Genomic DNA, 14737 nt, shown 5'->3' on the forward strand with positions numbered 1-14737 from the left:
GCTGCGTTCCCTCTGGAGGCTCCTGGGCAGAATCTCTTTCCTTGCCCTTCCTAGCTTCTAGCGACCGCCTGCGTCTCCTTGGCTCCTGGCCTCTTCCTCCATAGCATGTTGAGCTCGCTCTCTCCCCCGCTGCTGTCACATCTCCTTTTCTTACTCTTCTCCCTCTTTCTCTCAGAAGGACCCTGTGATGACATGGGGTCCACCCAGACAATCCATGCTAACCTCCCCATCTCAAGGTCCATACCCTTAATCACATCTGCCAAGTCCCTGTTTCCGACAAACATATTCACAGGTTCCGGGGATCAGGATATGACATCTTGGTGAGGGAAGCATGATTCTATCTGGCACACTCGTGTTCTGGTTACATATGAAGAGTCTAGTCTATCTGGGATAAAGAGAAAGAGGATTTTTAAAGGTTACTATCTGGTTTATTGCATCCTTGAAATGGCTGGAAGAAAGGTTTTCCTTCGAACCTGGCCTGGCAGGAAGCTGCTTCAGGATGCAGCCAGACAGCAGAGCCTTCCCGGCTTCCAGAACCGTGTGGCTGCCACGTCACAGTGTTCACTGCTGCCTCCAGGGAGGATTCACTGCTCGGTGGACTAGGTCATGCACAGAAATGCTTGCAGCAAGGGAGGCTGGGAAGTAAATAAATAAATAAATAAATAAACGAAAGATCAGCTTCCAGTTCGCTCACAATGTCTTGATAGAAAAGGGCTGAAATAGTGTTCAATGAACCAGTCTTTAAAATGGGCAGCGTATTATATGATCAGGGAAGATGACCTCACTAACAGGTGATCCTTGGACAGGCACCTGAGGGGCGTGAAGGAGCAGGCGGCAAAGGTGATCCCAGAGAGGGTTCTTCCAAGCAGAGGGGACAATTGCAAGAGAAGAGGAGCTGCCCTCAGACAAGTAGCCTTTTGTTTGAGTGACAGAGTAGGCATGGTAACCTTGAATTTTCTTGACACTGCTTTTTACTGCCTCCCAGAAAAAGAAGGGAACAATGTATTTCCTTCCAAAAGAGCTTACTGTATTTCACCCCATCTAAAGTATCATCAATTTTAAGACATTATTTTAAGAACCAATAGAAAAGAAAAATGCTGCCAATTAAACCATAACTTGTCAGTGATTGTAAGACAGGCTGATTTTAGAAATGCTAAAACTGGGAGGAAGTAGGTGTCTGAGAGCCATTGCAGTGATCCAAATGAATAGATAAGATAGATAATGGGTCTGTGTTTTCTTTCATTTGACTGCGAGTCTTTGATTTCAGAACCGTGGAAGATTTGAAAAATAATGAGAGCCAATGGAAAGATTCCCCGCTGGCAACCAGACACCGTGAAATGCTGAAGCGCTGCAAAACTCAGCTTAAGGTGCGTGTGGTTAATTGGGATCATTGTACCCCAGCCTCGTAACAGTGCGTTTCCCACCAGAATAGGTATCTTGAGTAAGCAGTTTCGTGCCTTTATTTTTTCTTCATTATTCATTTTCCCTAAAATAAAATGGTGCATCTAAAAACCTGTTGATACTTTATTTTTATCTCAGGACAGACTATGCATATACTCTGCCAGTGACAGCATGAATTCTTAATCCACTTATCAGCCTCAATTTACCGTCACCTCCCTTTCCCTGTCTTGTACAGGATCCTCCCAATCTTCTACCCCCCAACCCTGCACCCCAAAACACTGCGGTGTGTCCAGCCGTGCATTTTCATGGTGTCCGGTGGAGTGGATTTGTGGTTGCAGAAATACCTCTTTCCTTTGCATCTCATTCTTCATTTTTAATCGAAAACGATCCATCGCGCAGAACCTAATCGCAGACAGGAAGATTTCTGTTTATAAGACATAGCTTTAAAAATTGTTCAAGGGAAGTACAGATAGCAAATTTATGCATTTTTCTTATGCTTGTGTTCAAATTAGGAAGCCGAATGTTAGCGGGTCGCGCTTTCTTTGATTAGTGGGGTAATGTGTAGAAATTGTGTCCAACTTGGATTTTGGTTTTATTTACGAAGAGACTAGACCGCTTTGAGGTGCAGAATAAACCAGGGGCTCTTATCTGGGGTCTGTAGAATGCTTAAGCACCCCACAGGTACTGTCTCAAGGAGTCTGTAACCTGTTTAAATGAACATGTCAGTGTGCCCACATGTGCGCGCATTTAATTCTCAGCGCCGTTCTCTGAGGCTGGTGTTACACCCAAGGGCAGCTCATAACTGGTGACCTGGAATTCAGATGCAGACTCATCTGGCTTCTTCCCACTCACCGTCCCTGACATCCGAAGAGCCTCCCCTGTCAGCCCTGTCCCTGACCAAGTTGTTTGAACGTGACAGGGTGACCTGCCTTTAGCACAAGTACATGCTGGGTTTTGGGCCCCGTGGTCTGTGTGGCGTACCTTTTGTTTCCCTTAGACCATGACTGGCACCCCAAAGCTAACTATCGGGGGAGCTCTCGAAGCCCCAGACTAGCCACCTCCTGGCCCAGTCCTTGCCCAGCACGCCGCAGGGACTTAGCCGCCAACTAACCGCGGTCGGGGCCCTGCCTCCTTCCACAGAAACTGGTACGATGCAAGGCCTGTGCTGATGCTGGTTTGCTGGACGAGAGCTTCCTGCGACGATGCCTGAACTTCTATGGCCTTCTCATCCAGCTGCTGCTGCGCATCCTGGACCCCGCCTACCCCGAGTGAGTGTGCTCGGGCCCCTTCGCCCCCTTCCCGTGCGGCCGGGCCGTGTGGTCCTTGCTGCTGTTCACAGTCCGCAGCTGAAAGTGGAACCCTCGGCTGAGCGGGACGTCATTTTCAGTTTCCGGATTGTGCTCATGTAGCTATAAAATCGGTAATATTAACCTGTGATTAGTGAAGAGTAATAAGGGAATGTCAACACCTGCAGTTTTAATTTTGACATAGTGCTTTTTAAAAATTGGCTTTATTTCTATCAACCTTTGGTTGACAGAAAATGAAATCTATGAACTGGAAGCTAAGAGCTGGAGACCACAGCATTGGGCTCTCCTGAGCCCTGGGCCTTGGAGGCCACCTGGCCAGTTCCGAGCACGAGCTGCGAACACCGCGGGCCTCCTGTCCGCTGGACACCTCCTCCAGGCAGCCTTCTCGTTTCATTTATCTTCCACGTTTCATTGTTACTGTGCAGCCTGGCATCACTGTTGGGGGCCCACGCCCTCCACAGGAGTGGAAACTGTTCTTGAAAGTAGGAATATGTGCCTTTGTTGTTTCAAACTATAACCTGTGCTTGTCTTCTCGTTGACAGCGTGACACTGCCTTTAAGTTCAGATGTCCCCAAGGTATTTGCAGCATTGCCTGAGTTTTATGTAGAAGATGTTGCTGAATTTTTATTTTTTATTGTACAGTAAGTTTCTTTAACATATTACATAGTTCTAATATGATTTTCTGTGTTTTGTGTATTTTGTATGAATCATATTGCGAACCTCCGTTTTATGCTCGGAGACCTGAAGTCTCATGTGCCTGCCCTAACTGCTGCCTGGAGATTAGAAACATAAATCCAGACCGTGGCACCAGGCCAATTGCAGTAATATCTCAGCTCCAGAAGAGGATTAACAATGCTGATAATAATGTATTCTGTGAAAATTGAATTGAATTTCTCATGATTATGTGTTTCTGAGAAACAGTAGGAGTGGTTTCAAAGGCAGAAATGTCTGAGTGAGCATTCAGAGGCAGAAATACCACATCTATGTTTGGTACCAAAATTTTTCTTAGTGGTAAAATTGGAGAAACGTTACAAACTTATATATAACTGACATTTTAGATTTTTAAAAATTAAAACCATTAACTTCATAAAAAAAATTTTTTTAAGTGTTTTGGGTAGTGAGGATCTTTTTGGAAATACACCTGATGAGGTCATCATAGCTTTGGTTTATTTTCTAAAATGTATGGCTGGTGGACGTGATGGGTTTTCAGCCTGTGTGGTTGTGCTGTGAACGCTCACTTTAAACTCAGCCTGTGGAAGGGAATAGGGCATCCTGGCTCCTAGACCTGTCCGTCCCCCCGCCCTCGCCCTTAGGGGACCAGCATCCCCCGCAAGTTGAGGTTCTCAGAGCTTTTCTTCTCGCCCTTCTCACCTCTCCCAGATACTCTCCTCAGGTGCTTTATGAGCCCTGCACTCAGGATATTGTGATGTTCCTCGTCGTGATGTTGTGCAACCAGAACTACATCCGAAATCCCTATCTGGTGGCCAAACTGGTGGAAGTCATGTTTATGACCAACCCTGCTGTTCAGCCGCGGACCCAGAAGTTTTTTGAAATGATTGAGAACCACCCTCTCTCCACTAAATTGTTGGTCCCTTCCCTGATGAAGTTTTACACAGGTAGGTTCCTACGTGTACAGGTAGGCCAGGCCACCGAAAGCCCGTGGGTCAGGTTACTGTAAACCTGTTACCAAATATCCTGACAGCCAGTCATAAGTACAGCCCGCTCCCCCGCTGCCCACAGAGCGTGTGCTGTTGGTCATCCCCCCCACATGTGGAAGCATGACACTGACCCTTCTCACGCCAGTCCTTGCTGGTTGAGCAGGATCCATGGGAAGCCACAGGGGTAACACTGAGATCCAGTGAGTGGCAGCCCAAGTTGGTGTTTTTATCTAAAAATACCTGGTTTATTTTAGCTTTGACCTTACAGCATTAGTTTTAACACTGTCCTCTAACCCAGAATTTTGAAACTGAGCAACCAGAGAGCTTGTTAAAAATTCTTATTTTGTGGGACCCCACTCAAACCAGTGGAGTCGGGTCACTGGAAGGCGTCACTGGTTCACGGGTTCCCGTTTATCGAGTGCCTGCTGTGGGCCAGGCACCGCTCCAGGTGCGGGGGGGCATGGGCGAGACTGGGGACACATCAGGCTCTCCACAAGGAGGGCCTCCTCTTCTGGTGGGAGTGTATCCCAAATTTTTCTTTGTAGTTTGGCTTTTCATTTGCAAATGCGTTTTCATAAAGCCCGTTACCTATGGGACCTATTCCCCTGTCCTCTCTCAAGGACACAGGCTTGACTGCTGGAGCATTTTCCCTCCAGTTTATGGATTTCTCAGGAAAGGAACTATGTCCTGTGTGTCTCCTTCCACAGCCTTTGCACTCAGGGTCTTTGGCATTTGGTAGAACGTACTCACCATGCTCTTGGCGAGGAACAGCGGCCTCCGGGAGCACAGCGCCTTGCTGTTCGGAGCAGCAGCAGTGGTTCGGGTCCCTCTGTGTCCGGGGACAGCCACCCCCTCCCTGTTGGCCAAGACCTGCTCATTTGGGCTGGAGTTGTCATCTCTCTTCACTTCTGAGGGTTTTAAGAATCTGCCTACCCCTTATCCCCATTGTCACAATTATTTTGTGGCACCGAAGAGTGTCTCTTTTTCCTTGAACCTACCTATATCCTCTTAAACCTCAAGCAAGCTGACAAACCCTTTGAAGTTTTGTTAACTTCCTCACTTTGGCAACAACAGAGAACACTCCTGGGCAGAGGCCCTTTCTTGGCTCCCAGTTCTCCTCTTTGATCTCTTAGCCCTGGTAGGGAGGACCACGGGGGATTCAGATACAGATGATGCACTGCGCGCGTGCAGGGCAGGGCCTGGCACAGTCCTCGCATGCGTCAGGCTTAGCTGAATTGAAGATGATTCTGCCTTTCTTAAAATAATGATGAGGTACCTCTTTTCACCTATCAAATTTTCAAGATAAGAATACCTAGCGCTAACATGCTTATAGAGAAAGAAACTAACTGCAGAAGTCTATTTCTTCTCCCCTGTAATTAGTGTGCAGAATGAGTGCTATGTAACGCCACGAGAATGTGTTTACCTTGGTAAAGCCTTTCTGGAAGGCGGCTTGGCAGTCCTTACCAAAAGCCTTAGAAATGTTTATATCCTATTTATCGGTCACTGTCTGGTCAAGAAAACAGAAACATACCTGTTAATAAAATGTAATCTAAGAAACTGGTCAAATATTTGAAGACAGCAGAGGCAGATAAGGCGCATTGGAGTCGCACAGTTACAGGTGCAGGAAGCAGGCATCACTGTCCCCAAGGCTAGAGGAACCAAGGGAAGAGATGGGGCTCTTGGAATGTAGCGGCTCAGGGGAGGGCTTGGGCAGAACTGGGACCGTCCCGAACCTCCGAGGAAGGACACTGGCCAGCTGGGTTGGCGTCTCTGTGGGTGTGCAAGGGTGCTCGTCCTGCGGGTGTGGAACGTAGCTGGAAACCGGACCCCACCCCCACCCCGGTGCCGCGGGGGTGGAGCATCCTTGCGGAGCTGGGGTCCTCGCTCACCTACAGCTGGCCTGTTCTGCAGCGCCCCCTGTTGGCGAGCCTAACAAACGGCCAGCTGCAAGCCTGCCCCCGCGTCACAAAGCCGATGAAGGTGGATTTGGGGCCGAGAGACAGCAGCTAAATAAGCAGCACACGCTCATACACGCAAGCGTAATTTCTAGCGATCTATTCAGTGGGAACAATTATAACTGTATGTAACATTTATAATAATATTCACCGCAGCATTGTTTATAGTTCAGTGTAGTGAAAATATTAAAAACAACCTAAACCTCTGCTAATTGTAGATAAGTTAAATAAATTATAATTTATCCATATAGTGGATCTGTGCAAGCCAGGAGAAGTACTATGTTATTTGTATGAAGTGGGTAGGTAATAAAAAGTAAAGAAAATGCCAAGCAATGGAACAGTATGTAAAGTATGACCACATTTTAGTACATATATACATGACAGAAAAGAGTATGGAAGGGCGTATACCAAAATAGTAACAGGGAGTTGGTTATTTCTGAGTGGTAGAATTATGAGTAGTTTGTTTCTTTGTCTTTTTTTAGTTATCTGAACTTCTGAATTTTTTCTATAGTAAACATATATTGTTAGTATTAAAACCAAAAAAGTGAGCTGCGTTTTTTCGTACCCAGTGCCCTGGACCTGTCACTGTGGCTTCTGCACAAAGGACGGGGGGTGTATGTAGGTGTGTGGAACGGAGCTGGGCCTGGTGGAGCCCCCCTGGTAAGGTCCCAGGAGCTGGTGGGCGGGCCCTGTTCTCCCTTTTGCCACCAGGCAGTGTGTCCTCTGGCCCTGGACACCTCGGTAGTCATGGAGAGATGATACTCGGGCTAATAATAGCCCCCACTTATTGAACACACGCTGATCCTTTCACTTAATCCCAACCACAGTCCTCAAGCGGGACGCTATAAATATCTCCATTTTACAAATGAGGAAACTGGAGCTTAGAAAGGTCAAGAAGCTTGCTGAAGGTCAACAGCTAGCGAGCGGCAGCAGCCTCAGCACTTGGGCTTGGGCACAGGTGCTCCTGGCTGCTGTGCTGGCCCGCCTGCAGTTACCACGGGGCCGGCGCCAGAGGGCCTGCGGTGGGGCGTCCCAGGCAGTCCCCCACATGCCCGTCAGACCTAGGCTAACACCTGTGGGCACAGGCCCTCACCCCTGAACAGGACTGAGTCTCAGATGCGTCACAGATGGAGATAACGGAACAGGCACCTTTTTTATACCCCCGGGAGCGGAGGCTAGCTTAGGAAATGCTTAAGATCAAATTTTTGTTTCAAAATGAAGTTTAGTTTCAAAATAAGAGTGTGCTGTTTGTGTCACAGCGGGCAGTTCTTAAGGACCAGCTCTCAAAAGCCGGCTACTCAGAACTTAGAGGAATGCTGTCAACCGAACGTTACTGCAAGACTCTTCTCTCCCCCAGGCTGATGGCAGTCAGCAAAGCCAGAGTTAGCCCAAGCAGAGTCACTCACTGATGAGCAAATGTTTGCGGAGCCCCTGCCGCCTGTCAGCACAGGTTTGGATGCTGGGGCCCATCGCTGAAGACGTCCGAGTCCCTGCTGTTGTGGGTCAGACGTTCGAGCTGGGAGACAGGCACCGAACCAGTAAATAAGATGCTTTGAGATAGTGAGTGTGGAGGGAGGGCATGGTGCTCCTTTAAGAAGCGTAGTCAGGGAAGGTCTGAGGAGACGAGAGAAACATTGAAAATGAGACAAAGGAGTGAACCATAAGGAGATCCAGCCAGAGCTGGCAGGCAAAGGGGGCGGCCAGTGTAAAGTCCCCGAGGCCGGGCAGCTTAATGAATCAGGAAGGGGGGCGGGGTGAGGGCAGCAGGGGTCTAGTTCATTTCAGGCCTCTTAGAAGTAGGGCTGGAAATTTCTTGGGCTGAAGTAGTTTTGAGATAACATTGAGTGAATTTTTTTTTAAAGGTTAGGAGAGAGCTATATGGATGAGTAAATAAGCTAACAGTAGGTACTTGGCCTCTGCTGTGTTCAGGATGCAGTACAGGAATTAAGAGCAATTTAGAGGGAATAAGAGTCTCTGCGTCCCTGCCCCACTTCTGGTGTCTTTCTTTTGTGGCCTCTGCTCAATCAGTCCTCCACACTCGAGTTCACACACCTGTACAGTTAATAAAATGATACTTAGTTCACCTTTTTAAAAGGTTGTGACCTAATGAATATATGTACATGATTTCAAATCTTCGTGTAGTAGGTGTGAATTAGCTTATTCCTTTTATTGTCAATAACTATTTTCTATTTTAGTCATAAAATAGTATTTGTTGGGAAATACAGAAAATACCAAGAAGAAAGTAAAATCATTGGTAATTTCTGTACTTGAGAGAATCTCTGTCAACATTTTGCTCTGCATCTTTCCAGTCAATTCCTGTCTTACGAGTGTGTGTGTGTGTGTGTGTGTGTGTGTGTACCACATTTTCTTCATCCATTCATCTGCATATGTTTTCTTGAATAGAATTGGTAGGTCAGAGAGATGGGCATATTGATGGGTTGTGATACATTTTATCCAACTGCCTTAAAGAAGTTGAATCACCATTCATTCCCACCTCCACGTACAGTGTCTGTTTCCCCAGATTCTCACCTGTACTTAGTATTGTCATTTTGCAATATCCGCCAATTTGATAAGTGACAAAAAACATCTTATTGTACAGTATGTTTTTCTTAAGCCTTATTGTCTTTACTTCATAGTGTTTCTTTCCTCTTTTAAAATTTGTCATGAATCAGAAATTTCTCATGCTTAAGCTGTTTGTCATTTGGATAACTAAGTTTGATCTTTGTTCCGTTGGAATGGGTACATGGATGTTGGTAATTGTAGGTGAGGGATGGGTTCTTGGGGATTCACTGTCTTTTCTCTGTTTTGGTTACCTGTTTGAAAATGTCCCTCATACGAAAGTATTTAAAATCATACTCACATTTGATAGGTACATGGCCCTTATTAAAATTTAACCCAGTTTTTTTCCTGCTCAGGAATGCTTATTTGAAGTGCTGTGGAATTTCTACAAATTAATGACTAAAACTGGGGGAGGTACCGTCATTCCACTTCCAGTCTTCAGTGAGCTGATGCTATCCCAGTGAGGTCACGTGATTTTTCATCTCTGCATCTGCAGATTTGTATTTACTCAGTAACATTGTAGCAGTGACAACTGCTTTTAAAAAGGGAAGAAAGCATGTATCCTTCAGTCCCTTTATCTGTCTTCTCTAGATGTCGAGCATACCGGGGCTACCAGTGAGTTCTATGACAAGTTCACCATTCGCTACCACATTAGCACCATCTTTAAAAGCCTTTGGCAAAACATCGCTCACCATGGCACCTTCATGGAGGAGTTCAAGTGAGTATCGGGCCTCTGACGTCACAGCTGGCTCTCCTGCAAACCGCAGGTGGCGTGGCCACGTAACAGCTCTCACGGCCGGGTTCTCGCGGCCTGCTGTCGTGGTCTCGGCCTCCTTTAAGGTTTCCACATGGTCCTGCTCAGTGTGAGCAGGGTTAACTGAATGTCTGTGCTTACGAAATATTGCTGAACTCTAGATTCCTTGAGATCCCTCGGAGACGGGATACGTAAGGAAAGAATCTATAAATGTTCTGAGATGATGCGCTCAGTGTTTCCATGGCTGCAGGGTTAAATAAAGTTGTCACAGGGACTAAAATGAGATCTGGTGGTGTTCTTGAATATGGTAGCAAGCTCTGGAGTTAGAAATGTGAGGGGGAGTTTAGCCTCAGAAACAGTTAGATTAGGGTTGTCATTTGAAGGGTCGTTCTTTGTAGTGGGGCCCTAAGCCTTAAGGACTTCTCATCACCTACCTGGAATTTCAGCACCAACTTAAACATGGACTTTAGTAATTACATCTAAATTACTTTAACAAGAAAGGTAGAGGAAAGTGTTGCACTCGAATTGTTCTCCAGGAGACATTCTGTCCCATCTGCTTGGATCTTTCTTTGCAACCCCTGTTAGACCTTTAATCAGGTCCAGCTGTCACTTGTGAACCGCGTTACTAGTCAGTAACACACATGTTGCCAGTGGAGTAGCCATCTGCTAAATAGCTTTCTGCAAAGGAAACTGTAAATTAATTCTTTGTTTCCATGAGCTATTATAGTCAGAATTACGTTCCAGCGGAATCCTGGCACATGCTTAGGAAACCAGGCAGGCCCACAACTTGGTCTGTGTGGGGCTCAGGAACTTTCCATGTTCCCGAAAGCCAGGCCTCCGCCCTTGTTCTCAGGAACTTCTCTTCCCCGGGCCTGGGCTGAGCAGCTCTGATTGCACAGCGGCAGGTCCTGAAGCATAGCCCCCCCTTCTCTCTGTTAATCTGACGCGTACAGAGTCTAACACAGGTGCGTCAGGCCATCTCAGGTCACCAGGGAGCCCCTCCATTTTAACGTGATGTGCAGGACGGTACCCCAGATTGATTGGAAGCTTCAAGCGTTGTATAGTAAGGTGCTAGCCTACTTTATCAGTATTACAACTTACATTTTTTCCTCCGTGTGCCTCTCTTTATAATGGGGATAACTGTATCATTAGTTCTCTTGTCTCTTCTAGGTGGTTATTATTTGTGCTTTCTTTTGTCCTGGTGAATTTAAGCATATTCTCTTTTCTAGTCTGGAGGAGTGTTTTCTCTACTAAGAGTCATTGAGGGAATGAGTGAGCCAGGGGTGTGCTGGTAACCCTACTCTCTGGAGGGAAAAAAATGGGTATGTGCCAGTTTTCTGAGGGGTAAATACTTCCACTGTTGGCAAACGTAAGCTGCCATGGGAATCTGCTCACAGAATCCCACAGTAATAGCAAATGGTTCTCCTAAGTCACGCAAAGTGTCTCCAGCACCTCACCGGAGTGAGCTTGTCACGATTAATTAAAAAGGACAACAGAATCTAAGGAGAGACTTGACCTTCCTGGGATTCTCAGGTTGTGCCAAGGCCGGCAGACGTGTAGGGCCACGCGCTTGGCCCTTTTCTCTGGGATCTGCTGTGGCATTTTGCTGCGGGGAGACATACGCCCACGTGCCGTGTAATTGCCTTTACAGTTCTGGGAAGCAGTTTGTTCGCTACATAAACATGCTGATCAATGACACGACGTTTCTGCTCGACGAGAGCCTGGAGTCCCTGAAGCGGATCCACGAGGTGCAGGAGGAGATGAAGAACAAGGAGCAGTGGGAGCAGCTGCCCAGGGTGAGTGCCGGGCGGGGGCCGGCGGCCTCGGGGACCGCGTTCGGGCTTGAAGACCTAGCTCTGACTTCTGGTCGTACCTCGTACCTCCTGCTTGTGGGCGTCCATGAAACGGCAGCCGTGGTTTAGGGCAGGAGAAAACTTCAGCACTTGCTCTAAAGCCAAGAAATTATTTCCGCAGTCTTTCCAAGTGTGTCCAGAAAACTTGTTCGGCCTTTTCATTTTAAAGGGCTTTTTGGAGAAGAGCTCTTATTGTCTGAATATGTCCATTAAGATTTATGAAAGTAGGAAATAAATCCCAAGTTCTGCCTAGTAGACAAAATTTTCATATGGTCTTTGGTCATCCACGTAAATCAGGATTCTGCTGGGATTTCTGCTCTCAATTGATCTTGGTTTTTTTATTCAGTTACTAATGGAAGAGGGGCCTGTTTTGCCAGGTTCTGTGAGGAAATCATGTCCCCCCTCCCCCCACTGCCCTGCCCCGACACTGCCTGCAGCCGTCTGCATGGTTGCCTGGTCGGTCACTGGGCCCTGAGAGCTACACTGACTTCCCTTACTGGTTCGGTCTCTTCCCGGTGCTGTGAGGCTCAGAGTCAGAACTGCTTTCCGGGAGTTCTTGTGTACAGCGGGGACGACTCCTTTTCTTTACTTGCAAGAGCACCCTTAAAATGAAACTATTGTTGAGGGTCTAATACTGTGGCGTCAGAAAGCACCTTCAACGCGAGTTACTGAAGCACATTTAGGGAAGGTTTCCGTTCCACGTATGGCTGCAGCTTTAAGGAGAATTGTATACCTTGGTCTAGCCAGCGTGCTTAAACTACAGACTTAAACCTTTTGGGGGGCTTCGCCCAGGGCCCCTGATGCTGGGTGTCTCTTGCACTCGTGCCCCTGTAGTTGTGCCATTGGGACGGTGCCTTGGTCTCCTTTTCCCTCGGTACAGAGTTGATGCCCGCTGGGTACCATCCTACCCACTACCCTCACACTCATTTCTAAACACACCTTAAACTTCTGCTACTGCGCCTCCAAAACCTCCCTCCCACTGCTCCCCGTCCCCCACGGAGGCCTCCCAGGGTAGCTCTGACACAGCCTTCCCAACTTACCTCCCTTTGCAGGTACTCAGCTCCGCTCCGGACCCGTCCCGGGCTCTCGTTCCACGTGCTGGGGCCATAGAGGAGGCCTTGCTGGGTGACCCCCAGCTTCGGAGTACGGGGTTCCTGGGTTCAAGAGCTGACACTGCCTCCCATGAAAAGTTCTTTCATTTCTGTGTCCTTGTGCATAAGTCAGATCACTTTTCCGTGACGGGAAAGCTGTGAGGAGGGACCATGGAAGGCAAGTGAGCCGTCCCGGACTGGCCTGGCGCAAGGGCTCCGCGTGGAGCGCCCCCGTCTCCTCTGCCTTGGACACTCGTGTCCATTCCGTGTCCTGAAGTCCTTGGGGATCGTCTTGTCCAGACTCTCCTGATCAGTGTAGCTGCAGAGTCTCACCTTTGTCGCCACTGCGACTGCGGGCTTTTCCTGGCCCAGCTGTATTGCACGTTATCTTGTTCGCAGTCAGCGCTTAATGGCATTTGTGGGAGATGCCTGCACAGATAGTATTGACTTTGCCTGTGTTAACGGACGGGCATAAGTTATCCCTAACAAGTGCCAATGTCAGAAATCGTTTCCGTTTCCCTTTGAAGTCGCTGCCTGCCTCGCACCTCCGGGCCTGCTCCCCGTCCCCGTGCCCTCTGAGCGCCAGTGCCCAGCCCACAGGCCTCTCTTCTCTGGCCGCGCCTGCTCCCTGTGTCGGGGTTTCTCAGGGAAGGTGCTGCTTGGCATTTTGAATGCAGTAGAATTATGACATGATAATAACGCTTTATTATGAATGACTGTCCCGTGCATTGCAGGACACTTAGCATCCCTTGCTCACGCCCTTTAATGCCAGTGACGTGCCCTCCTCCCCGCGCCGTCAGGCAACCAGAAACTCCTACACGTGGCCTGATGCCCCCGTTGAAGGTCACTGCTCAGTGACCTCATCGGTCCCAAGGCTTTACATGTCTGTGTCCTGTGTGTCTGCGGTCTGACAGGTACCGCACACTCGTCCGCACTGAGCCCGGGGCTGTCCCGGTGTTGTCCTGCAGTCCGCGTCTCCAGGCCTGCCCAGGCCCCGGGGTGACCGCTGCAGCCCGCGGCGGCTCTGGCTCAGCTCGCTGGCGTCTTCCTTGATTCCTCTCCCTCTCAGCAGAATCTCTGGGCTCTGTCTTAAAACACATGCACATCTGGCCTCTTCCCCGACGTCCAGGCCTCTGCCGTCCGTGGTCAGGATTATTGTAGTTGCCCGCTCTGGTCTCTCAGCCTCCGCCCCGGCCCGCTCCCTGCATCCTAGGGGGAGGGGGTCAAATCTCGGCCTGCTCCTTGAGCCCACTCCGCGCAGGGCCCTCCCTGGCTCCGCTTCTCATCCATCAAGTCCCGAGCCGGAGAGTGGCCGTGCGGGCGCGGCGGTCCCCGGCCCCCCGCCTTCCCCTTCACTCAGCACCAGCCGCACCCCCGGCTCCTTGCTGCCAAGCCAGGCCTTAGCGCTTGCTGTTCCCGCCTCCCGGTGCCTCTTCCCCCGGGTGTTTGCCGCGTCACTCCCTTCAGACATCCACTCAGACGGACCCTCCCAGACCACCCCTTCCGCGACAGCACGTCCTGGCCCCGGTGCACTCCTCTCCCCGTCCCTGGCTGATTTTTCGCCCGTCAGACTTGCGCATCTGTTTGGGCGGGTCAGTTTGTTGCTTGTCGCCCTAAGCGACGCTCCATGAGGGCAGGAGCCCTGTGGGTCACGTCCCTGCTCTGTCTCCAGTGCCCAGAGGGGGTGCTGGCCTGCAGCGGGGGCTAGATCCTGTGTCCTGATGCGTGACTGAGGCTCCTGGGCACACACCGGCTGTTGTCGCGTCTCCCCTGGCTCAGCCTCATTCCAGGGGCCCATTGTTGGCCAAGGGGCCGTGCACAGGTCACTCAGCATCGTTGCAGCGTCTCCACCAAGCAGGTCCTCACAGGGCACCTGCCCAGGGGCACTCCCTCGCCTTCGGCTGCTGCAGCCGCTCGGCCTCCCCACGTGAAGGGTAAGACCATTCAAAAGCTTAGTGAGGTACAGCGCCTGGTACGGGCAGAAGCCCGGGCCTCAGTGTCACGTTGCGTGTTTCTATGGTAACGATAGCTGAAGTGGTTAGGGCAACGAGCGGTCCTTCGTTAGCACCGACGTGCAGTACTAGACACGACACAGGGTTCACTGCTATCGTCCTGCACAGAAGTCGATAGTGACCTCTTTTATCACAGAGCAAACGAAG

At 49.3% G+C, this 14737-nt stretch overlaps 1 protein-coding gene across 3 annotated transcripts in view; it reads left to right on the forward strand.

Moving 5' to 3' along the window:
* UBE4B (ubiquitination factor E4B) overlaps positions 1-14737 on the forward strand; it is a 101653-nt gene that overhangs the window by 75122 nt on the left and 11794 nt on the right. For all 3 annotated transcript variants that reach the window (XM_090268565.1, XM_090268566.1, XM_090268567.1), the window contains 6 exons: positions 1268-1367; positions 2542-2669; positions 3251-3349; positions 4089-4324; positions 9472-9598; positions 11286-11430. In XM_090268565.1, the coding sequence (XP_090124691.1) occupies positions 1268-1367; positions 2542-2669; positions 3251-3349; positions 4089-4324; positions 9472-9598; positions 11286-11430 (835 nt within the window). The remainder of the gene's footprint in view (positions 1-1267; positions 1368-2541; positions 2670-3250; positions 3350-4088; positions 4325-9471; positions 9599-11285; positions 11431-14737) is intronic.

The sequence above is a fragment of the Furipterus horrens genome, unplaced genomic scaffold (assembly GCF_987537825.1).
Source record: "Furipterus horrens unplaced genomic scaffold, mFurHor1.1.pri manual_scaffold_3, whole genome shotgun sequence".
NCBI lineage: Eukaryota > Metazoa > Chordata > Mammalia > Chiroptera > Furipteridae > Furipterus > Furipterus horrens.